The 25726-nt window shown below is 42.7% G+C and overlaps 1 protein-coding gene across 1 annotated transcript in view; it reads left to right on the top strand.

Annotated features, from left to right (window-relative positions):
- The window catches only part of LOC124279154 (protein mono-ADP-ribosyltransferase PARP14-like), a 28391-nt gene that overhangs the window by 1029 nt on the left and 1636 nt on the right, over positions 1 to 25726 (top strand). The window contains exons 2-23 of the mRNA XM_046714954.1: positions 861 to 3522; positions 3838 to 4029; positions 4501 to 4734; positions 4986 to 5250; positions 6210 to 6294; positions 7783 to 8119; positions 8692 to 8922; positions 9119 to 10831; positions 11079 to 11248; positions 11596 to 12004; positions 12405 to 12463; positions 12775 to 13008; positions 13203 to 13424; positions 14094 to 14196; positions 16584 to 16694; positions 19670 to 19735; positions 20224 to 20403; positions 20571 to 20777; positions 20918 to 21129; positions 23360 to 23746; positions 25043 to 25218; positions 25491 to 25547. Coding sequence (XP_046570910.1) covers positions 909 to 3522; positions 3838 to 4029; positions 4501 to 4734; positions 4986 to 5250; positions 6210 to 6294; positions 7783 to 8119; positions 8692 to 8922; positions 9119 to 10831; positions 11079 to 11248; positions 11596 to 12004; positions 12405 to 12463; positions 12775 to 13008; positions 13203 to 13424; positions 14094 to 14196; positions 16584 to 16694; positions 19670 to 19735; positions 20224 to 20403; positions 20571 to 20777; positions 20918 to 21129; positions 23360 to 23746; positions 25043 to 25218; positions 25491 to 25547 — 8264 coding nt within the window. The 5' untranslated portion in view covers positions 861 to 908. The remainder of the gene's footprint in view (positions 1 to 860; positions 3523 to 3837; positions 4030 to 4500; positions 4735 to 4985; positions 5251 to 6209; positions 6295 to 7782; positions 8120 to 8691; positions 8923 to 9118; positions 10832 to 11078; positions 11249 to 11595; positions 12005 to 12404; positions 12464 to 12774; positions 13009 to 13202; positions 13425 to 14093; positions 14197 to 16583; positions 16695 to 19669; positions 19736 to 20223; positions 20404 to 20570; positions 20778 to 20917; positions 21130 to 23359; positions 23747 to 25042; positions 25219 to 25490; positions 25548 to 25726) is intronic.

The following is a 25726-nucleotide window of genomic DNA, read 5'->3' as shown; positions in this document are numbered from 1 at the left end:
AAATTGCTTATTAAGATAGTCAGCAAGATATCCCAAAAATATTCAGTGGATTTTCTTCATATTTGACACCAAGCTTCATCTAGGGAAGGCCCAGGGCCCAGTCAAGTTTGGTGACCTTCACGTAAGTTTTAGGGTCACGACGACACTATGAAGATTTCAGAATGTTCAGCAAGATATTTTAAGAACAGTTCACTGGATTTTCTTCATAGACTTTCAAGACCTCCCTTGAATGTTTTTCAATAAGCCATGTCTTTAGTACTAGTTTTGCATTTTTCATACACTATGACATTCATGTCAAGGTCAAAGTCAGTCTTGAAAATATGTGTGTGTTTGAACAACAAAGAGCAAGATAATGTTTTTATTGACATTTAACTTCATCTTAAACTTTCATTACTTTATAAGTTTGATTTGATAATTTGCGGCGGGGATTATGTCACCTTAGTGACAATGCTTGTTTCAACTTCTTTCTCGACACCTTATATAACACCTCGGGGCTGATAATGATATATAATCATTATACAGATTAAAACATATTAACGCAGCAAAGAAGGTTCAGGTGATCCTGGCACAGTCCGCCTGATTGGGCTTATTAAAAATTATCATCAGCCCAGACGGGAATGTAACCTAGACTCAGGCAGCCCAGTTGAACCCACGAAGAATCCACTGCATAGCAGCATTGTTATCATATACTGATATAATCTTTCGACAAATCTATATACTCTTCCGTGTAAATAAACAGTAACTTTAAGTTCTAGGTGAAGATTCTCTTTGTGGTAAAATGATAGCATACTGATCGGCAGTGTGCTTGGCTAATCTGTTTTACATACAAACAATAATGAAGAAATGACCTTTGGTTGTAGGTAAGGCTATCTTCATGGCGAGAAGCAACAGCCTCCAGGTGCAGAAAAATGAGTAATCCTCAAGGTCAGCTTCCTCGTGGCAATTTTCCTCTGCAACAGAGAGAACAAGGTCACTTTAACCAGCAACAACAACAACAACAACAACAACAACAACCATGCCCTCCTTTACAACAGCAGATGCAAAACACGCAATACGCCCAGTCGCTAGGACAAGATGGTCAGTTTGCCGTGAAATCGGAAGGTTTTGGTCACTATGGCCCCCAGCAGGATCAAGTGGAGTTTCAGTCTCTCATGGGGCCCAGTCTAGGGCTAAGTGGTCCCCAGTCTGTGATGCAGCATCAAATATCACAGGAGTATCAGTCACCTGGGGAGGCCAGTCAAGGACGTTCACAGCAATACTATCAACACCAAGGCATCCACCGGGGTAGCCATCCTGTACAAATGCCTAGCACAGAATATGGCGACCCACAGTCTGTGGCGCAACAACAACCTGAGGTGCCACAGTCAACTCTAGAAGCACAAGGGGATTTACATTCTACAATGGCAACACATCAATATCAGCACCAAGGCACCCCACAGGCAAGCAAGCCTGTAACAGGACCTAGTCATGCATACGGAGATCCGCAGTCAATGATGAGAAAGGAGAGCCACGATCTTTGGCAGAAATGTTACTCAATGAAGGGAGATAAAGAAGATCAACACATACTGACAAGGCTGGGAATACCGCAAGAGGGTGACCCATCTCATGACTGCAGTCAGCATCAACCCCACCAAGGCGAGAGGTTCAACACATCCCGTATGCATCAAAGCCTCCCACCTGACAACAAGCATTCTGATTTTCATCCTTCCAAACAGACCAGTAACTCCTCTTCAGCATACTCCGCAGGCCACTTCCAGGCCCAAGCTGATCAAACTCATGGTCCAGGTCCAAGACCATATACTAACGATCAGCAGCATCAGTTCCAGGCCCAATCTGATCAAACCCATGGTCCGGGTCCAAGACCATATCCCAACGACCAGCAGTGCCACTTTCAGACCCAAGCTAATAAAACCCATGGTCCGGGACCAAGACCATATCCCAACGACCAGCAGCATCAGTTCCCGGCCCAAGCTGACCGAACCCATGGTCCGGGTCCAAGACCATATCCCAACGACCACCAGCACCACTTCCAGACCCAAACTGATCAAACCCATGGTCCGGATCCAAGACCATATCCCAACGACCAGCAGCGCCACTTTCAGACCCAAGCTAATCAAACCCATGGTCCGGGTCCAAGATCATATCCCAACGACCAGCAGCATCAGTTCCAGGTCCAATCTGATCAAACCCATGGTCCGGGACCAAGACCATATCCCAACGACCACCAGCACCACTTCCAGACCCAAACTGATCAAACCCATGGTCCGGATCCAAGACCATATCCCAACGACCAGCAGCGCCACTTTCAGACCCAAGCTAATCAAACCCATGGTCCGGATCCAAGATCATATCCCAACGACCAGCAGCGTCAGTTCCAGGCCCAAACTGATCAAACCCATGGTCCGGGTCCAAGATCATATCCCAACGACCAGCAGCGTCAGTTCCAGGTCCAATCTGATCAAACCCATGGTCCGGGTCCAAGATCATATCCCAATGACCAGCAGCGTCAGTTCCAGGCCCAATCTGATCAAACCCATGGTCCGGGTCCAAGATCATATCCCAACGACCAGCAGCGTCAGTTCCAGGCCCAATCTGATCAAACCCATGGTCCGGGACCAAGATCATATCCCAACGACCAGCAGCGTCAGTTCCAGGCCCAAACTGATCAAACCCATGGTCCGGATCCAAGATCATATCCCAACGACCAGCAGCGTCAGTTCCAGGCCCAAACTGATCAAACCCATGGTCTGGATCCAAGATCATATCCCAACGACCAGCAGCGTCAGTTCCAGGCCGAAACTGATCAAACTCATGGTCCTGGTCCAAGACCATATACCAACGACCAGCAACATCAGTTCCAGGCCCAAGCTGATCTAACCTATGGTCCAGTTCCAAGATCATATCCCAACGACCAGCAGCGCCACTTTCAGACCCAAGCTGATCAAACCCATGGTCCGGTTCTAAGACCATATGCCAACGACCAACAGCGTCAGTTCCAGGTCCAAGCTGATCAAACCCATGGTCCGGTTCCAAGACCATATCCCAACGACCAGCAGCGTCAGTTCCCGGCCCAAACTGATCAAGCCCATAGTCCGGGTTTAAGACCATATCCCAACGACCAGCAACGTCAGTTCCAGGCCCAAACTGATCAAACCCATGATCCGGGTCCAAGCATATATCCAAACTATCACCAGCATCAGCCACATCAACAAACAAATCTACAAAGAAACGTCGGTCCATTCCTACCAACACCAACAGGAAGCGGGCAACGTGACCCTTCAGCACGTCATCTGCAAACCAACACAGAGATGTTTGAACAGTGTTCCGTGAGTCTTGAGTACATGCCTCACAGAGGACCCCACCACGCTGTTTCATCAGACAGAGACCAGCCTCATAAATTACAGGGTGGCTATGCTGTAACAGGGCCAAACCCAAACCTCCCAGGTGATACGGCAGAGAGACCAACTATCCAATATTCAACTGGAAATCATGGTTACCCTGCCGATCAACCGAATGATCAAGGTTAGTACATGATGCTTTCAAACATACAGCTCTCATTGCATTAGTTGTCTAATCATGAATATGTATCATAATGACATTTATATGTATGACACTGCTTAATGATGCATGTTGCTTATGACTGAAGAAGGAAAACTGACATTGATAACATAATTGCCAGTCTATGAAGCTCTCTAATATTTGTACATGCGAATTTTAGCAAATCACCCTTCTGATTGTTCCCGTTGTTGGTGCTAGGAGACGATGTCGTCCATGCTATATATCAATTTGTATCTGCTATATCTGCTAAAAGCGGGATGCCTTACATGTAGATTACAGTATGTTCACCTTCAGATGGTGCCACAGACTCTCATATTGACGAGCACAGACTCCTGCTTGTGAACATTGGCCCTGGAACAACTGAGGACACTCTTGAGAACTTCCTTGAGTCAAAGGCTGAAGCTGAAGTGGAGAGATTGGACTGGGCTGAAGACAAGAAGTCGGCCATTGTTACATTTAATGCCCAACCAGGTATGGTAATTACCTCAGTTTTCAAGGAAAGAACTGCTGAAAATTATGAAGTACATAATGTTAGTTGACACTGGTGTTTTAGGGGGACTTCTTCACAGAAACTGGTCCCCAAGAACATATGCTACTTGTAAGCGTCACCTGGAGTGAGTGAGTGAGTGAGTTCGGTTTTACGCTGCTTTTAGCAATATTCCAGGAATATCATGGCAGGGACACCAGAAGCCTTACCTGGATGTATCACATGGACAGGGTCGGATAGACAGTAGATGGAGACATCTAATGGCATAGGGTTGTGCTCATGATATAGCCGCACTATATTACACATGGGTAATTTTCAATAACTGGGATATTGCTAACGACCAACAACAACCTCTGCAAGGTCATTTCATTCTGATTTTTACGTTTACTTATTTACTCATCAATATCTAGAATGCCGATCAACATTTAAGATATTTACGATATTTTGTTCCGCAGACGTCCCAACAATCTCTGCTGCATGTAAAAGCACAAGGATTGAAGGAAGTAACATGGAAGTGAAGCCAGTTCCCAGGTCCAGATGTCTGAAAGTAGGGGGATTGTCCAGAAACACCACAAAAGATAACGTCCGTTTCTACTTTGAGAACAAGAAGTATGGAGGAGGACCCACTGATGAGATAGACCTATGCATGGAAACAAACTCTGCCTTGGTTCACTATACACAATATGGAAGTATGTGACACTTTTTAAACCACGGGTTCATCGGACAGATTTACTTATAACAGTATGGCTTAATACCACCACCTCTCCATTTTCAGTTGTATTTATTTGATCATTGGTCAGAAAACCATCGCATAAAAGTAAATATAATCATCACCACTTATAGTGTACACATAGACACACAGCACATTGTTATCTTTAACGCACACTGTTATTTTTCAATTGTAATACCTTTCTATCCCGATGAATGTGCCATTTTGCAGCTGCTGAAAAGGTAATAGAAAAAGCTCCCCACAAGTTGCGAGATCATATACTCGATGTAAGAATCCATGTAGACCTCCCAGGATTCACTCAATGCACAGATCATGAGGACGGATTCAGGATCCTGGTGCTGGATATTGGGCCAAACACTTCCCAGGATACCCTTGAGAACTTTCTGGAGGCCAAGGCCGGACAAGAAGTGAAGCATGTTGAATGGGGAAATGGAAGGAAAGCGGCAGTTGTAACATTTAAGGACAGGACAGGTGTGTTCACAATAATAAGATGATCAATCTGCTAGTTTATTCTGTTTGTAATCGTTACTAATAATATGGATTCTTATATTGCGCTAAACTCCCAACCAAAGTGTGCTCAAAGCGCTAACAGTATTCGTAGATATCACTTGTGTGCTTACAGTCCATTTCTATTGAACAGGTGGGTCTTAAGATGTTTCTTGAAACAAGCTAGAGTTGGAGTTGATTTCAGATCAAATGGGAGAGCGTTCCATTCAACAGCAGCATTATATGCGAATGATCTTCCGCCAAATGTCTTGAGCCTGATGTTGGGGACCTTTAGTAGCATTTGATCACTGGAACGGAGAGTTCTTGTAGGGACATAGTCTTCTACTAGATCACACAGATAACCAGGAGCTGTATCATTGATACACTGATATGTGAGGGTAAGGATCTTATGATGTATCCGTTCTTTGACCGGCAGCCAGTGGAGATACCTGAGTACTGTAGTGATGTGACAGGACTTTTTGACAGTGTGACAATTCTAGCCGCTGAGTTCTGGATGTTTTGCAGCCTTCTGATTTGTTGCGCTGGAGCCCCTACAAGCAGACTATTACAATAGTCAATCCTGGCTAGGATCATTGAACGTGCAAGTGCTGCAGCTGTTTCTTCTGTGAGAAGGTGGCGTATGTTACCTATGTTTCGGAGGTGAAAGTAGCATTTTTTTGACGAGGTCATTGATGTGCTTGTCCATGTTGAGTGATGAGTCTAGCTTCACACCGAAGCTTCTAGCATCTGTCGAAATGTTGATTTCATCACTGTCGACTGTGATATGAGTTGCTTTGATCTTTTGCAGCCTTTTGTCAGGTCCTATGAGCAAAGCCTCTGTCTTATCGCTGTTTAACTTCAGCATGTTGGCGTTCATCCATGTGCTAATTTTGGATGTACAGTCTTCCATCGCACTCAGTCCTGACCTGTGTGACTGGTAATCAAAAGCAAAACTATTGTACAATTGCGTGTCATCAGCATACAAATGATCATTAATGGCACAGTTTCTAATGACTTGAGAGCCAGGCTTGCTGTAAAGCCTAAATAATACTGGGCCCAGTACGGAACCTCGGGGTACACCACAAGTCAAAAGACTGTTGTCAGATGATGTAGCATCAATGCTAACTCTCTGGTATCTGTCTCTCAGATACGAGCGGAACCAGTCCAAAACAACGCCGTCTCAACCATATTCAGAATGAATTGGTTTATTAGCAAGGTGTGGTCAACAGTATCAAATGCCGCTGATAAATCTAACAGGAGCAAAAGCGCAACATTTCCGTCATCCACACTGGTCCTCAAATCGTTTCATACTTTATTGAGAGCTGTCTCTGTACTGAATCCACTTCTGTAAGCCGACTGATACATATCAAGCAGGGCCCGAGACTGAAGGTGATCCAGGAATCTTGTTTTAACTGCTTTCTTTAAGATCTTGTATAAAAATGTCAGATTTGATACCGGCCGGTAACTTTGCAGTTTGTTGCGATCAAGATTAGATTTCTTAATCAGCGGTTTAATGACGGCAGTTTTCATACATTTTGGGACTTGTCCTGAAGTCAAGCTTAGATTTACAATAGCTGTAATAACAGGTAGGAGACAGTCCAGAACTTCCAGTAACAACTTGGTAGGTATGGGATCAAGCTGACAGGATGTTGGGTTTGAACTTTGGATCAACTTCAGTATTTCACTGGAGTGAAATAGAGTGAATACTTCCATGGTTACTGGAGTACTGTCTGTGTGAGGCAAAGGGTTTGGATCACTCGCACCAAGAGAACGTATCTTGCAGATCTTTTCGCTAAAATACTGGATGAACATTTGTGGGGTTTCACCACCGTTTCCAGAATCTGGAAGAGATTACATCTACAGATTTACTCATCAAAGAAGACATGGTAGAGAAAAGCGCTTTTGGATTCTGCAATTGGGAGACAATGGGTTGGTTGAAATAATCAGACTTCGATCTTTTCAAAATTGTGTCACTTCAAGTTTAACTGAACTGAAAATCTGTCTGTCAATCTCCAATCTTTCGCCACCGCCTTTCAGCCTTGCACTTCTTGATTTTGGCCTGATAAACTTCACACGGATACCAGGGGTTCTGATGTTTTTTCACCACATTACTAGTTTGGGTTGATGCTAGATATCCAGTAGGTCTGACAGTGTGGAGTTGAACAAATCAGTGAGTTCGTTGACATCTGTAGGTGGATTTGAGAAGAGCTCAGAAGATCTTATGTCATCCTTAATTTTTTTCATGGAAATTCCCTTTATATTGCGACATGCTTTTTCTTCTAACTTTGGTTTAGGTTAGAAAAACACATATCCATATGAATCCAAATATGATCTGACACCTGCAAATCAAGTACACGACTTCTGTCTATCACATGTGCATCATTTCTGGTAATGACTAGGTCAATGACATGACCACGTTTGTGACCATTTATATGTAGCACTGACATATTTGTAAAGGAATGACATAAAGTTAAGATTATGTATTTTTGGCGGGGTACCAGAATACATTGTTTTATGATTTCCAGTGGCAGAGAGGGTTTGTCAATTAACCCACAAATTAAAGGAGCATGTCCTGACTGTTACAATGCACACAGACACGCCAGGCTTTGTACCTGATGGTTCTACAGCTGGCAAGACGAAGGGCAAGAGGAGTCCCTCTGATGACGATGGCCCAGCAGAGACAGAGGACGAAGTCCCAGATGACAAGAAAATGCTGATCCTGAATATTGCAACAGGAACTTCCCGGGATACACTGGAGAACTTCCTCGAGAGCAAAGCTGCAGTTGATGTGGCGGACATCCAGTGGGGAGGAGGAGACTCCTGCAAGTCTGCTCTCGTCACCTTTCACAGCAGGCCATGTATGTACATAGTGTGGTGCATATACAGGAAGAGGCTTGGCCTTGTTATGGCCTGTTACAGTCTGTGATCACAAGAAAAACTGTTAAAACTTATCACATGTTTTCATGTTCTGTGTTGTGCCAAAGTTACTCTTTAAGTTTCTTTTGTTTATTTGTACAAAGTGTTGCATGTGTTTTGCTTATGTACATGGATACATGAAAGGAACCTCAAAATTCACAAGTAATTAAAATGTTATGATTTAAGTATCGTTACTAATTCTAACTAATTAAAAGGTGTTGATGTCCTTCAGCCTTTTCATGACAAAACATTCATGATTCTACAATTAGAGCTCTACTGCTAATGCAGGGCATGCAGATGCTTTTCACATACACCTGGTGTCACCACTGCCTTTCGGAGATCCATTTATATCATTCTCACCTCCATTTTGATATTTCAACACAATGGAATCGGTTTAAGATATATCAGAGCTTTCTCAGGAAAACGGAAATCGTTTGTAATTGTTCATGTGCACTAAGTCAAGGACTTTGCAAACAAATATAAAGCTATGTATTGATATGTCCCTACTTGACAGGTTTTGCCACAGTAAAGGAAGCATGTTCAAAGAAAATGGTAGAAGGACACAGGCTAAAGGCCAAGCAAGTTATGAAGTCTAGATGCTTGAGAGTGACAGGACTACCAGACAATGCAAGCGAGGACGATGTATACCTTTTCTTCGAAAACAAGAGAAGAGGAGGACCTCTGAAAGAAATGCGTTTCACCCCTGGAGAACCTACAGCATACTTGTGGTTTAAAGAATATGGGGGTTGGTGTTAGTCTATCCTTATGTACTGGACAGGATGTATGATATATCGTATCATTTCTTAGTATGCCAGTACCGCAAAAATCTTTTTATATTTAAGCTCAGTAAGGCTTCACATTCATTTTATTTTCCTAGTTCCATAAGTGTGTAATGATGTGTTTTGCACCCTCACTATCTGATTATATAATCTCTGTTTCAGTGGCTGAGAAACTGTGTGCTCAGACCCTTAAGCTAAAGGACAAAATACTGAAAGTAAACTTGCATGTAGATATAGCAGAATTCATGCCAAAGGAGTCTGAAAAGGAAAAGGGGAATTGTTCAGGAACACTCCAGGCTGAAACGGTAGCATTCTCAGAAACTGAAGGTCATTCTCAGTGGCGATATTTAGTTAAATCAGTTGATGCACGTATCACACGGTACATCAGTAAATCTGAGCCAGAGAAGACAAAGCTTCAGGATGATTTGAAAAGGCACCAGTGTGGAATCCGGTTCATCCAGCAGCCTAATGGTGTGATACTGGAAGCCACCTATAACGGAACAAAGACGGAAGGTATCGACAAGAAGGTGTGGATGAAAAGAGCTGATGCAGCACTTCAAGATTCTCTGGAGGAGATGGACTTAACAGTTGAAACACTGAAAATCCCGGATGAAAACATAATGGACGGAGATCAAATGAAACAAGATTTCCAGAAGACACTGGCAATGATGAATGTCAGAATATATGGAGGTTTCGGTCAATTCCATGTAGTTGGATGTAGAGAAAGGGTGAAGGAGGCTATGGAATCTCTGAATGAAATGTTGGTTTCAGCTGGACCTAAAGAAAGTGATACACTGCTTATCAAGAATTACCAGATACGTTACCTGCAAAGGTCCAGTTTTTTGTTGCGTTGTAGCAAGAAGCACCCCAGGGTCGAAGTTCATTTGAAAGTCCGAGAGGATTCAGTGACCATAGAGGGACCCAAAGCTGAGGTTCAGAGTGTAAAAATAATGATTCACGAAGAACTCAATTCACTTCAAAACGACAGCCTCACTTTCAAGACAAAAGAAGCTGTAGAAATCTTGAATACTTCTTCCTTACCCCAGCAACTGGAGGATTCTGGTGTGGTATGCTCATGGCAGAAGGAGGACCTTAACAGGGTTAGTCTATATTGTCCAAACGCTGATGACATATGCAGAGCTAAAGCCATCATTAAAAAGATAATTTGTGAAGAGATTATTCCTCTGGATAAATCATCCTCTAACAGCTTACAATCAGCAGATTGGCGGGAAAAGCAAAAGCAACTCGTGGAATCTAACCGAGGACAGCTTCAGATAGGTGTGGTAAATGATGCAGTTATGGTGGCAGGTGATCAAAGCATCTTTCAGGATATTGTCTCAGAAATTGATAAATATTTTGACATCAACTCTGTGAGGGAATATTTTCTAAAGGCTGAAGAGCCATGTGCCAGATTCCTGCAAGCCCATTGCCATAAAAAGGTTCGACAACTGGAGCTAAATCTTCAGGATTTTAAAGTGCACATCAATTTTGGAGATGGTTCTTTTGCATGTGGATTTACAATTACTGGATTAAATGATGGAATAAATAAGACCAGGAAAGAACTGGAGAAGCTGCTTTCATCCGTAAAATCAAAAGACCACAGTCTCATGGTACCGGGGATCAAACACTTCTTCTTGAAAGGTAGAGGGAAAGAACTACTTACTGGCATTGAACATCAGACACAAACAATTATTCGGCCTAAAGACCTTCTGCAAAAGATACCTACTGTCACTAAGTCCTGGACTCTGCCTCATGATCACATTGTGTCAGTGGTAAAAGGAGACATATGCACCTTAAAAGTTGATGCTATTGCCTACACAGCAAACACAGACCTTAAATTTGCGGCTGGCCTTTCTAAAGTCATCGTTGCAAAGGGTGAGTACACATCAATATCGTCTTTGTTTTGTGTTTAACATGTCACCCGCAAGGGGTAGCATAAAGCTTTAAATAAATGAGCCAGTCTCTATGTCATTCAATAGAGGAAATATTCTTTAAGATATAACCTATTATATGCCTAAATCGTTTCTCAAACTGATAACTTCAGGATAGAATAGAAGTAAGGTGGTTGATCAGGCTAGATAGTATTGAATTATTCAGACTTGGTTGTGATGGTGATTCTCAGGGGGTAAGAGCATACAGGAGGAGAGTGCAGTGCGGATCAATATGAAAGGTCGCCCATCTGTTGGAGAGGTCGTCTGCACTGGTGCTGGTCGTCTGCCATGCAAGTATATACTTCACTCAGTGTCCCCGAAGTGGCGGGAAGGGAAACATGGAGAGAGAGATGCCTTGCAGGTATAATTGGGATTATAAGCAGCAATCTGACAATTTATTAGTACTCGTGTTTGTCATGAAGTATGATTTAAATTATACCCATGTCCCACCAATAATACTGGTGAATTTCAGAAAAGTGGAAAACGTCTAAGATATAATTCCTTAATTGTAATTGATGATAAAGGATTCACATAACCCTAGCATGTCATGATAAAGGATTCACATAACCCTAGCATGTCATGATAAAGCAGAATCACTTTTCGTAGTAATGAGGCCAAGCTGCCTTCAACACTGTCATCTGTCACTGTCAGATAAAGGATCTTCACTTATGAAAACCTGTGTAACCCTCGTTCTTCGTGATCTTTCAGGAAACGATGATGAACATTTTGAGGCAGTGTAAGAGAAAACGTGTGCGCAGCCTGGCACTGCCTGCAATCAGCACTGGACTCGGGTACCCCCTTGCAGAAGCAGTAAAGGTGATTCTAGAGACTCTTCACAAGAATTTGGACAAGGAACACACTGACCTTCGAGAAATCATCCTCTGTGACATTAAGTCCAGTGTTGTCCGACAATTTATCAAAACGTCCGACAGTATATTTCATGGAACAAGATCAAAACGTGTGGAGAGTACGAAGAAAGAAGAGGAAGAGTGGGGGGAGGAAGAAGGGGAGAAGAACGTGGAGATGGAGGAGGGCCAAAAGGAGACTGACGAAGGGTCGGAGGGAGATGAAGAGGACTCACAGAGCATGTTTTGTAGCGACTCGGACGACCTATCAGGTATACCGTTCACAGTTAGAGGAATGATAACAATGGGAATGATATTCTCTATCATTATATTGGTTCATGTAGTCATAGAAAGCAAGGCGTACCCTCCTAACCCTTCAGTGTCTTACATGTGCTAGTTGTAAAACTGTTTGTAGTGAAATTAGTTCTTGAAAAGTTTGCAAACAATAGAAATTTCAATAATCAAAAGAGACCAATGAACACTTGACAATACCAAATACCTGATAATTACAATACTAGTACCTGTTTCTTGGTTTGATGTGTGGAGATATGCATTGTTATTTACACTTTGCTCCTGTCAATTGGGCCACAAAGCACTAAAACACAGACAACGTGGCTTCCTTTCCAGAAGCGCTGTTGTTTTCAACATATTGATATGTTTTTTCCGCTTCAGATGCAGAAGACCACCCTGAAAGAATACAAGTAATTGTTGGAGAATTGTCTAGGCAAAAGGTCAGTGACCAAGTCTTCTTGTATTTTTATTGTTCCTTTAACTGATGTAGATACAGATTAATGCATGAATATTTAATCCATTCACCCAACGTTTCCTGCCAATACACCCACGAAGGGGTTATTGATTTATCAGTTCCATGCCATGCTTGTGACTTTAAACAAAGATGGAAACATCAGACCTGCTCCATCTTTGCTCCCACATCATGCTGACAAGTCGTGATATATCTGGAATAATGTTTTATACTGCTTTAAACCCGCTGATGAATGGGGATATTTTCGTTATCGTCTGATGCTAGTATACTTGGTTCCAGGCTGACGTCCTAGTTAACCCAACTGGGAAGGATCTCAACATGTCGGTGGGTGCTGTATCCAGATGCCTGCTGGAGGCGGGAGGTAAGGCCATACAGACTGCCTGTAAGGAGAAGTATCCCTCGGGCCTGAAAACTGGACATGTTGCAGTGACAACAGGCGGGAATCTCCGATGTAAGGAGATATACCACGGGATCCTCCAGGCGTGGAACAACGGAAAAGATGCACCAGACTTGGTAAATAGGGTATATTAACACCAACTTTGAAACAGTACATCAGATGTTTGCTACTGAACTGTGTTCTGGCACCTTTCTTATTGTAATCGATCCATTCCTATAACCATAACCACTATATGTCTGAAAAAGCCCAGTAGAATCTTTTTCAGCCGATATTCGAGATCGATTTTTCTCTGTTAATCCCCTATTCACAGGTCTTGCAGAATCTGGTGAAGCGGTGTTTGGAAAAAGCCGATGTCCATGGGTACCTCTCTGTGGCCTTCCCAGCACTTGGAACGGGAAAGTTGGGATTCCCTGCAGACATCTCGGCCAGTCTCATGTTTAAGGTTGCTTCCAAGTTCCTGGAGGAGCATCCTGGAACATCAGTCCAGACAATCTACTTCATTGTACACCACAAAGACATTCCCGTCAAGAAGGTCAGTGAGGCTGTGGAGGGCGGTAAGACTTGCCATCAGGGAGACATTTCATGAACCCGTCATTTGGAGTCATGGCAAAATAAACACACCATGTGTGCTAACGATAGCTCAAGTGTAGTGATACGAACGTATTCATTTGTGGATTTCCTTGATAACGCTTGTCTTACTTTGGACAACGTCACTAAAGCGTTGGTAATTGTTTTTCTGGCTGATGGCTCCAGTATTTAAATAGTAACACATTGTTTACCGATAGACCTTTTATTATACGCGACATCCTTGACATGAGTGAGTGAGTGAGTGAGTTTAGTTTTACGCCGCACTCAGCAATATTCCAGCTATATGGCGGCGGTCTGTAAATAATCGAGTCTGGACCAGACAATCCAGTGATCAACAGCATGAGCATCGATCTGCGCAATTGGGAACCGATGACATTTGTCAACCAAGTCAGCGAAACTGACCACCCGATCCCGTTAGTCGCCTCTTACGACAAGATAGTCGCCTTGTTATGGCAAGCACATGGGTTGCTGAAGACCTATTCTACCCCGGATCTTCACGGGTCTCCTTGACATGACTGGAATGTGCCTTTCTATTGCTGTGGAACTATAGAAGGTAAATATCACTTTAAATAAGACCTGCAAGCAAAGATCCGTTTTCCTTGTTACATTTTAGGCATTTGAGGCAGAAAGCAGAAAATCAGTCCACAATTGTAATCCCACGGACCACAGGGGGAATGCCGGGACACGTCATCAAGACTCCAAGGGAGATAATCAAGGTATTTCATATATACACCTGGAACTTAATTAAGCACCCCCTGATATATTCCATGATAGTAGAGCAACTGTTAACCATCGTTAAACATGAATGATATCTCTGTATTACAACACATCTCTAGTAGTCTAAAAAGGTGTTTCAGTTCCTTTGCACTCGCCACAACGCATCCCTTGTTCACGTGAAGCATACAACCCACACTTGTCCCAAAATTCAGTTTCTCTGACAAGCAATTTATGGGTATAAAAGCAGACAAATTTGTAACTGTCTCCATCAATGAATACTGAAATGGCGAGAAGAAGAAGTTAAGAAGCACTAAGGTGGCAAATTGTCGGCATGCATGCAACAGGCATGTCCTTCAAAGCTATTGGACGACAACTGGGCTAAAGTCACTCGGTCATCAGCCGACTTGTCCGAAAACATCAGATGACAGATGTGAGAGAGGCCAGGACAACCCAGGAAGACAACGGCCGGTGATGATCGCAGCCTGGCACGTCTGGTAAGGCGCCTGTGGTTACCCTACAGACAATTATCCACCAGAACCGTCAAAAATCGCCTCAGGGCACTTGGTATGAGGTCCAGAAGAGTCATCAAACGTCCTGCTCTGTCTGATCTCCATAAGAGACGACGTCTGGAGTGGTGTATGGCCTGTCGGCAGTGGAACCTGAGGACATGGAGGAGGGTCCACTGGTCAGATGAGAGCAGGTTCCTCCTCCACGATACAGATGGTCGAATGAGAGTGTGGAGGCATAAAAACACTGCTTACGTGCCCAGGAATATCCACCCTAATGTTCCTTATGGTGGAGGTTCGGTTATGATCTGGGGTTGTCTTTCACACGACTGTAAACTTCAAATGGTGACTGTCCGAGGAAATCGTAATGGTCAGCAGTACATGAGGGATATTCTCCATCCAGTTGTCGTGCCTCACTTTGACAACCACCCGTTGGCTACTCACCCGATATTCATGGACGACAACGCCAGGCCGCATCGTTCACGTGCTGTGACCGCACATCTCCAGAATGAGGCTATCATGACATTACCTTGGCCAGCAATGAGCCCCGATTTGAATCCTTTGGAGCACATCTGGGACTTTCTTGGACGCCGTGTGAGGTTGAGAGAACCCCCTCTCCAGAATCTTGCACAGCTGGAAGCTGCTTTGCATGAAGAATGGCGGCAATTGACACTTGATCGTATCAGAAGGTTTACCAGTAGCATGAGGAGAAGGATTCAAGCTGTCATCCAAGCACGTGGGGGATACACCCGATTCTGATGCCAGACCCATCAGATGTTAACATGTGACATTCCTTGTGCATCATTTCTTGTAATAGTCAGCCATTGACAATGCTACGACCATACTATTTTCATCAAAAATCAATAGTGACCAAATCACATTGGTTACGCTATTAAAACAACACGAATTGGAATCATTGTCTTGTTGTTCATTTGCCAATAGATCGTATGTTTCACAATGGCTAAGGTTCCACTATCTTTGGAATAGTGAGAGAGTTACAGCAAGTTTTGTTTCTCATCTTCCAGAAAATACGGGGTGCTTAATTAAGTTCCAGGTGTATATATACCACCAAGGTGAATAATGTCAAATACAAGTCCTGTTGTGTCAAGTTTGATTAACAAGTATGACTAGAAATTATCCCAAGTTATAGCGAGTCAGTATTTCCGATCGGGTGTGCGGGATGTGTCAGCACATTAAAACTGTCAATGCTGATATTACTGGAACCCAGGTCATAGGGTCTTTACTCGGCTGAGAAACGTACTTTCGACGTTTATTTATCTCCCCTTAAAGAAGAAGCATTGGCCTCAAGAATTGAAAAAACTCTTTTAAACCACAGTTCTAACGGTACTTTAAATGCCATGATTGTTAAATGTGCAACGTGAACGTGCCGTTGGCATGTTGCAACCGGAAAGATCAGTTATTGACGTTGCAAGAGCAATGGGATGCAGCCGTCGTACTGTGTATGACTTGCGAGGTCGTCTACAACAAACTGGCACCACTTCTGATCGCCCAACCACGTGTTCACGAGCATTAGGCAGTCGATGAGGAGACGGTGTTTGGCAGTGGTGAATGCGCGGGGCGGCCATACACGATATTGAACTGAGAAATTTCGCATTTTTATTCTTGTGACTTGACATTCTGTATACCCATGTTTTGGAACGGCGGTGTAGCCTAATGGAACTGATTGTGGCACTGTCAGTGTATCGAGTACATCACACAGATCTCAGCAATGAAATAATATCAATTTAACCATCTTACCATCTCTTGTTCTTTTATAGTGCCCTGAAGAAAGAATGTGAAGTTTCTTTTTTGACTCAGTATATAACATATGTAGCATACACTAGTGCAAAAGTGAGTAGCCTCTACCTTTCTGATAACAGATACCTTCACATTTGGTTCTGTGGAGATCAAGATCGTCCAAGGAGATCTGACCAAGGAGAAGACAGACTGCATCGTCAGTTCAAGCGGGGAATCATTTGACCTCAAGCATGGTCAGTGATAAACATTTCATTGTTTACACATTAGTGCTGTGTGTTAGTCATCCCAAGTACCAGTGAGTACCAATAATGTGTGGCATGTGTTAGTCATCCCAAGTACCAGTGAGAACCAATAATGTGTGGCATGTGTTAGTCCTCCCAAGTACCAGTGAGTACCAATAATGTGTGGCATGTGTTAGTCATCCCAAGTACCAGTGAGTACCAATAATGTGTGGCATGTGTTAGTCATCCCGAGTACCAGTGAGTACCAATAATGTGTGGCATGTGTTAGTCATCCCAAGTACCAGTGAGTACCAATAATGTGTGGCAGGTGTTAGTCATCCCAAGTACCAGTGAGTACCAATAATGTGTGGCAGTCCACCTCCACCTGTTCAATAAACTCATGGATTAAATTGTGATTCAGATGTACTGTATTGTCCACGAGTCGTTGCTGGAGTCAGGCAACGGGTTTCAGGGCATCATCTTAACTGACTAGAGATGGTAGGACTGAAAAGCCCATTAAATATGTTACTCATTACTCCACACAGGGTTCCCACGTTAACTGTTTTCCATTACAGAATGTTTCCACATTGACTATGTTATCTTACGCAGGTGTTCCTCGTTTGCAGTGATATATTGCACAGTTCCATTGTTGCCAGCGTTATATTACAAACGGTTTCCACGCTGACAGTGTGATATTACACAGTTCCTACGTTGTAACGTTGACAGCGTGATATTACACAGTTCCTACGTTGTAATGTTGACAGCGTGATATTACACAGTTCCTACGTTGTAACGCTGCCAGTGTGATATTATACAGTTCCTACGTTGTAACGTTGACAGCGTGATATTATACAGTTCCTACATTGTAACGTTGACAGCGTGATATTATACAGTTCCTACGTTGTAACTCTGACAGTATGATATTATACAGTTCCTACGTTGTAACGTTGACAGTGTGATATTATACAGTTCCTACGTTGTAACGTTGACAGTGTGATATTATACAGTTCCTACGTTGTAACGTTGACAGTGTGATATTATACAGATCCTACGTTGTAACGTTGACAGTGTGATATTATACAGATCCCACGTTGTAACGTTGACAGTGTGATATTATACAGTTCCTACGTTGTAACGTTGACAGTGTGATATTATACAGATCCCTACGTTGTAACGTTGACAGTGTGATATTATACAGATCCTACACGTTGTAACGTTGACAGTGTGATATTATACAGATCCTACGTTGTAACGTTGACAGTGTGATATTATACAGATCCCACGTTGTAACGTTGACAGTGTGATATTATACAGTTCCTAGGTTGTAGCGTAACGTTGACAGTGTGATATTATACAGATCCCACGTTGTAACGTTGACAGTGTGATATTATACAGATCCTACGTTGTAACGTTGACAGTGTGATATTATACAGTTCCCACGTTGTAACGTTGACAGTGTGATATTATACAGTTCCTAGGTTGTAACGTTGACAGTGTGATATTATACAGATCCCGCGCTTATAACGTTGACAGTGTGACATTATACAGTTCCGTTGACGGTGTTGTAACGTTGACAGTGTGATATTATACAGATCCCACGTTGTAACGTTGACAGTGTGATATTATACAGATCCCACGTTGTAACGTTGACAGTGTGATATTATACAGTTCCTACGTTGTAACGTTGACAGTGTGATATTATACAGTTCCTACGTTGTAACGTTGACAGTGTGATATTATACAGATCCCACGTTGTAACGTTGACAGTGTGATATTATACAGTTCCTACGTTGTAACGTTGACAGTGTGATATTATACAGATCCCACGTTGTAACGTTGACAGTGTGATATTATACAGTTCCTACGTTGTAACGTTGACAGTGTGATATTATACAGTTCCTAGGTTGTAACGTTGACAGTGTGATATTATACAGTTCCTAGGTTGTAACGTTGACAGCGTGATATTATACAGTTCCTTCGTTGTAACGTTGACAGTGTGATATTATACAGTTCCTAGGTTGTAACGTTGACAGTGTGATATTATACAGTTCCTAGGTTGTAACGTTGACAGTGTGATATTATACAGATCCCACGTTGTAACGTTGACAGTGTGATATTATACAGTTCCTACGTTGTAACGTTGACAGTGTGATATTATACAGTTCCTAGGTTGTAACGTTGACAGCGTGATATTATACAGTTCCTAGGTTGTAACGTTGACAGTGTGATATTATACAGTTCCTTCATGCTTGTAACGTTGACAGTGTGATATTATACAGTTCCTAGGTTGTAGATATTATACGTTGAACGCTGACAGTGTGATATTATACAGTTCCTAGGTTGTAACGTTGACAGTGTGATATTATACAGTTCCTAGGTTGTAACGTTGACAGTGTGATATTATACAGTTCCTAGGTTGTAACGTTGACAGTGTGATATTATACAGTTCCCACGTTGTAACGTTGACAGTGTGATATTATACAGTTCCTAGGTTGTAACGTTGACAGTGTGATATTATACAGATCCTAGGTTGTAACGCTTGACAGTGTGATATTATACGTTGTAACGTTGACAGTGTGATATTATACAGTTCCTAGGTTGTAACGTTGACAGTGTGATATTATACAGTTCCTACGTTGTAACGTTGACAGTGTGATATTATACAGATCCTTCGTTGTAACGTTGACAGTGTGATATTATACAGTTCCTACGTTGTAACGTTGACAGTGTGATATTATACAGTTCCTAGGTTGTAACGTTGACAGTGTGATATTATACAGATCCCACGTTGTAACGTTGACAGTGTGATATTATACAGATCCCACGTTGTAACGTTGACAGTGTGATATTATACAGTTCCTAGGTTGTAACGTTGACTGTGTTATTACACAGTTTCGTATGTTGCCAGTGTTTTTTGTCACATTTCGTATCGATGAAGTATCTAAATCTTTTGGTATTAATACCTCTGATGCGTTGTTCTGTCGCAGGCGCTGTTTCCAAGGCTCTGTTGTCCGCAGCAGGGTCCCAACTTCAGGACGAGTGCACCTCCAAAAGTAAGACAAACAAGACAGTTAACGTCATAGATACTGAAGTTCACCTGGTCTCAAGCGTATTATCCGTCATTCATAAGAACCGCCCGTCGTTGATGAGAAAAGAGAAAAGCCACTTCGAAATGCGTGAAAGAAGAACTATCTTGCTTCTTTATACAAAACTTAATACAAAATAATATGGTTGCAGTATGTTTAGAAATACCAACAGAAAATATTCATGTTTCATTATAGAGAATTTGATACTCTTTCTGCTAAGTATAGCTTCAATAGTGGAATTGAGGAAACAGTTATAATAACTCCCTCCCATGTCTTCCTAACTCTCCTGCTGCTTGTTCAGAGGCTACAAACTCTTGGAATTTGGGAAGCAGTTGGTTTCCTGTTTTGTTTGGGGAAGTGCTCACTTCCTAACCCACTGGCAAGTTTACCTGAAAACAGCAGCTGATATGAACTTGTTTCAACCAACGAAACTGTAACCAGGATTTTATTTACAGCGGACGAGCTATCCTCGACAGGCCTTGTCCTGACCCAGGGGTACAAGCTGCACTGTAACAATGTCCTTCACTTGAAGGTCCAAACGTCGGCATGGGGGTGGGGCTCCACCCTTCTGGAGTGTCTGAAGAAGGCTGAGGGAGAGGGAATGACGTCACTGTCCATGCCGGCTCTTGGTACAGGTAAACCCACTGTGACATAAACTGAAATATTATTTAAAGTGGCATCAACACGCAGAACCTTTGAACTTCTAAATGTTACAGTACAAACTCGAGCGACTGAATGGTTGTCTCTTGTCCATCCTACAGAGGTGTGATGCAGCTGGGTATATATTTTGGTTCTGTAACAGGAGGTCAGAAGATAGCCCCGTTCAAGATGGCGTCGTCGCTGCTGTATGCCGTGAAGAAGTTCGCAGACACACACAGTCAGCCGGCCCTCCAGAGTATCCGGGTAGTCATCTTCCAGTCGAGCATGGTCAACACATACAGGGCTGTGTTTGCCGGGAAGCAGTCGGGGAGAGACGCGCCAAGCAGACGGCACGGGCACAAGGAGAGAGGTAAAATATCAACTCACCGTATATACATCTTGCATCATAGATAGTCTCAGCCATGTAACAGAACCACTACTTGCCATGTTGGCCTTGAACACAACAGATGTTGATTTACAGTAAAGTCTTCACGTCTTGTCTTATTGCAGATAGTGCAGACAACAGACCAGGCACGCGCCACCATGGTGCCTCTCACAGAGTGAGAGCAGACGACAAGGTTGTTTTACGTATCTACTCTGACTCCTGGACGAACATCACCGCAGCTAGAGATCGGCTTAAGGAACTGTGTGCAGACGAGTTTCAACACAAAACTATCGGTGACAAATGGGCAAACAAAATTGAGAAGTTGGATACTGAAGAGGTAAACTGCTGACTGGAGCAAATATTATTTCAAAGATGGTTTAGAAGTACATCTGTTTAATTCGGAAAAAGATTGCACATACAGTCTTGTCTTAAGCACCATGCGTCTCATACAAGATATTGCTTCCCTTGTTCAGTTTTCATTGAATTTTTAGTTCAGTTTCTAAGATAGTCAAGTTCTCCAGCTTGACATGCGATGTCCTGGAATCAGGAGTGAATATATCAACTGTCTGTCTTATCCACACTATAAGGGTTGTATATCGTGGGTTATATCAACTGTCTGTCTTATCCACACTATAAGGGTTGTATATCGTGGGCTATATCAACTGTCTGTCTTATCCACACTATAAGGGTTGTATATCGTGGGTTATATCAACTGTCTGTCTTATCCACACTATAAGGGTTGTATATTGTGGGTTATATCAACTGTCTGTCTTATCCACACTATAAGGGTTGTATATCGTGGGCTATATCAACTGTCTGTCTTATCCACACTATAAGGGTTGTATATCGTGGGTTATATCAACTGTCTGTCTTATCCACACTATAAAGGTTGTATATCGTGGGTTATATCAACTGTCTGTCTTATCCACACTATAAGGGTTGTATATCGTGGGTTATATCAACTGTCTGTCTTATCCACACTATAAGGGTTGTATATGGTGGGTTATATCAACTGTCTGTCTTATCCACACTATAAGGGTTGTATATCGTGGGTTATATCAACTGTCTGTCTTATCCACACTATAAGGGTTGTATATTGTGGGTTATATCAACTGTCTGTCTTATCCACACTATAAGGGTTGTATATCCACACTATAAGGTGGGTTATATCAACTGTCTGTCTTATCCACACTATAAGGGTTGTATATCGTGGGTTATATCAACTGTCTGTCTTATCCACACTATAAGGGTTGTATATCGTGGGCTATATCAACTGTCTGTCTTATCCACACTATAAGGGTTGTTGTATATCGTGGGTTATATCAACTGTCTGTCTTATCCACACTATAAGGGTTGTATATCGTGGGTTATATCAACTGTCTGTCTTATCCACACTATAAGGGTTGTATATCGTGGGTTATATCAACTGTCTGTCTTATCCACACTATAAGGGTTGTATATCGTGGGTTATATCAACTGTCTGTCTTATCCACACTATAAGGGTTGTATATCGTGGGTTATATCAACTGTCTGTCTTATCCACACTATAAGGGTTGTATATCGTGGGTTATATCAACTGTCTGTCTTATCCACACTATAAGGGTTGTATATCGTGGGTTATATCAACTGTCTGTCTTATCCACACTATAAGGGTTGTATATCGTGGGTGTTGTATATGGTGGGTTATATCAACTTTTTGTATATCAACTTTCTGTCTTATCCACATAAGGGTTGTATATATTGGGCTATATCAACTGGTCTTAATCACACTATAAGGGGTTGTATATGGTGGGTTATATCAACTGTCTGTCTTATCCACACTATAAGGGTTGTATATCGTTATATCAACTTTCTGGGTTATATCAACTGTCTGTCTTATCCACACTATAAGGGTTGTATATGGTGGGTTATATCAACTGTCTGTCTTATCCACACTATAAGGGTTTGTATATCGTGGGTTATATCAACTGTCTGTCTTATCCACACTATAAGGGTTGTATATCGGGGTGGGTTATATCAACTGTCTGTCTTATCCACACTATAAGGGTTGTATATCGTGGGTTATATCAACTTTCTGTCTTATCCACACTATAAGGGGTTGTATATCGTGGGTTATATCTTATCCACACTATAAGGGTTGTATATCGTGGGCTATATCAACTGTCTGTCTTATTCACTATATAAGGGTTGTATATCGTGGGTTATATCAACTGTCTGTCTTATCCACACTATAAGGGGGTTGTATATGGTGGGTTATATCAACTTTCTGTCTTATCCACACTATAAGGGTTGCATATTGTGGGTTATATCAACTGTCTGTCTTATCCACACTATAAGGGTTGTATATCGTGGGTTATATCAACTGTCTGTCTTATCCACACTATAAGGGTTGTATATCGTGGGCTATATCAACTGTCTGTCTTATCCACACTATAAGGGTTGTATATCGTGGGCTATATCCTTCACCGGGTATTCACAGCAAAGAGAAGGCCTTTACTATTGGTTTTATCCGACCTCCGGAGTAGCCTGAATTCGAAGTGGTTGATAATTTACTTCTGTTGTTGCAGATGTCCCGGTTGGAGGGTGTCGCCGGGGAGCACGATGTCGTCATCGTCCGCAGGGGGTCTGCACTAGAGATCACAGGCAGGGTCAGGAACGTGGGGCAGGTCCATGAGAAGATCTTGGAATTATTTCAGAACGAGGCTACGAACGCCCACATGAAGGAGGAGGCGAAGTTGGTGGCGAATCTGGTGGAGTGGATGTATGTGGTGGACGGCAAACCGAGGCCTTTCACTATGGGCCTCAACTGCTGTTTAGAGAAGGCATATAAAGCTAAGGAAAAGAAACTGGAAATAAAAGACGCCAGAGGAAGAGCCTATTCTGTTGATTTTCAGAAGATGACAGAATTGCCCAAGACAGGTGGAAAACCGATAAAGATTGAAAGAACTGAGAAAGTAAGTCGTTAAGTGAAGTATGGATAGCTGGTAGATGCTACCGGTGCTGCTGAGTGCAATGACCGCGGCAGTGTCTATATATCTGATATGCTTGTACAAGCGACTGAGACTTCAGCGTCTCCAAACACAGACACACAGGGCCACAACCAATTCATTAGGCTTTTCCATAACTGTAAATCAATACTATGCTGGCACTGGTCCATGTGAATGAGTGATTTTTAAGTACACTTTGTGCAAGCCACGTTGGGAATCGAACTCGGGCCTAGGGTATGAAGAGCGAACATTTTAACCACTAAGCTAAGCTGTTGCCCAATTTTCCATATATAAGATATATTTTAACAAAACGGAATTGTGTTATTGAAACATGGTTTACTTACTAATTGAGGATTTGTCTCAGAATCAGGCTTTGATAATATCAAACGACATGCTATCCTTTGGTAGTAAAGAGTGAGTGAGTGAGTTTAGTTTTACGCCGCACTCAGCAATATTCCAGCTATATGGCGGCAGTCTGTAAATAATCGAGTCTGGACCAGGCAATCCAGTGATCAACAGCATGAGCATCGATTTGCGCAATTGGGAACCAATGACATGTGTCAACCAAGCCAGCAAGCCTGACCACCCGATACCGTTAGTCGCCTCTTACGACAAGCATGGGTTACTTAAGGTTCATTCTAACCCGGACCTTCACGGGTCGGTAGAAAAGAATGTGGTAACAATTATGTCTATTTTGTCTAAGATATACGTGATTGATGAGGACACACATTATGATTGGTTGCAGGCAATACGTAGTGGTCTGTGATAGTATTGTACGTATACCATGTATGGTTGCAGGCAATACGTAGGGGTCTGTGATAGTCCTGTACGTATACCATGTATGGTTGCAGGCAATACGTAGGGGTATGTGATAGTACTGTACGTATACCATGTATGGTTGCAGGCAATACGTAGGGGTATCTGTGATAGTCCTGTACGTATACCATGTATGGTTGCAGGCAATACGTAGGGTAAACGTATACCATGTATGGTTGCAGGCAATACGTAGGGGTCTGTGATAGTACTGTACGTATACCATGTATGGTTGCAGGCAATACGTAGGGGTCTGTGATAGTACTGTACGTATACCATGTATGGTTGCAGGCAATACGTGGTGGTCTGTGATAGTACTGTACGTATACCATGTATGGTTGCAGGCAATACGTGGTGGTCTGTGATAGTACTGTACCTATACCATGTATGGTTGCAGGCAATACGTGGTGGTCTGTGATAGTACTGTACGTATACCATGTATGGTTGCAGGCAATACGTGGTGGTCTGTCCAAGATGGTGAAGGGGGAGAAGGAGGCCCTGGCTGGAACCAAGACAGTATACTTCCCCTTGACACCAAAACGTGCCTTCAAAGGTAACGCCGAGGATCTTCACTTCCGGACAGCGGAGTCTCAGTTCTACAGACTTCTGGGCACCTCGGGGTCAACGTGAGTACACAATACTCAGTTGCACTCTTTGAAATGACGTATAAGCTGCCAAACACGGTCACCCATCCAAGGACTCTCCGAGCTCGACACTGCTTAACTTCACCGATTTGTGACCTGAGCTTTAAGCACAGGACCACGCGCCACCACGTAAATATGCGTAACAACATGTATAAAGAGCCGGAGAAGATGGAGGTTGTATGCAGAATCAAATAATTATCGGAAGGTTGGCAGGAGATTATATCTGATGTGTTATATATGTCCATTTCTTCCAGGTACTGCGTGACGAAGGTGGACTACGTGGTCAACCCGGCTCTCATCAAGAAATTTAGGTGAAATAAAAACTGTCGGTACAAGAGAATAACATTCTGTCTATCGTAAAGTGATCAACAGCTGTGGGAAATCTGTGAATTGATTACTACAAATCAGTGATGACACTTTGGTCTAACCTATCACTCGCATTAACGACACAGGTTGTCAGGTTTAGTCATGTATTGTGAATCTCTTCCGC

The sequence above is a fragment of the Haliotis rubra genome, unplaced genomic scaffold (assembly GCF_003918875.1).
Source record: "Haliotis rubra isolate DU_JTF1 unplaced genomic scaffold, ASM391887v1 Scf247, whole genome shotgun sequence".
NCBI lineage: Eukaryota > Metazoa > Mollusca > Gastropoda > Lepetellida > Haliotidae > Haliotis > Haliotis rubra.
Note: the sequence above shows the minus strand (reverse complement) of the source record. Positions and strands in the feature narration are given on the sequence as shown.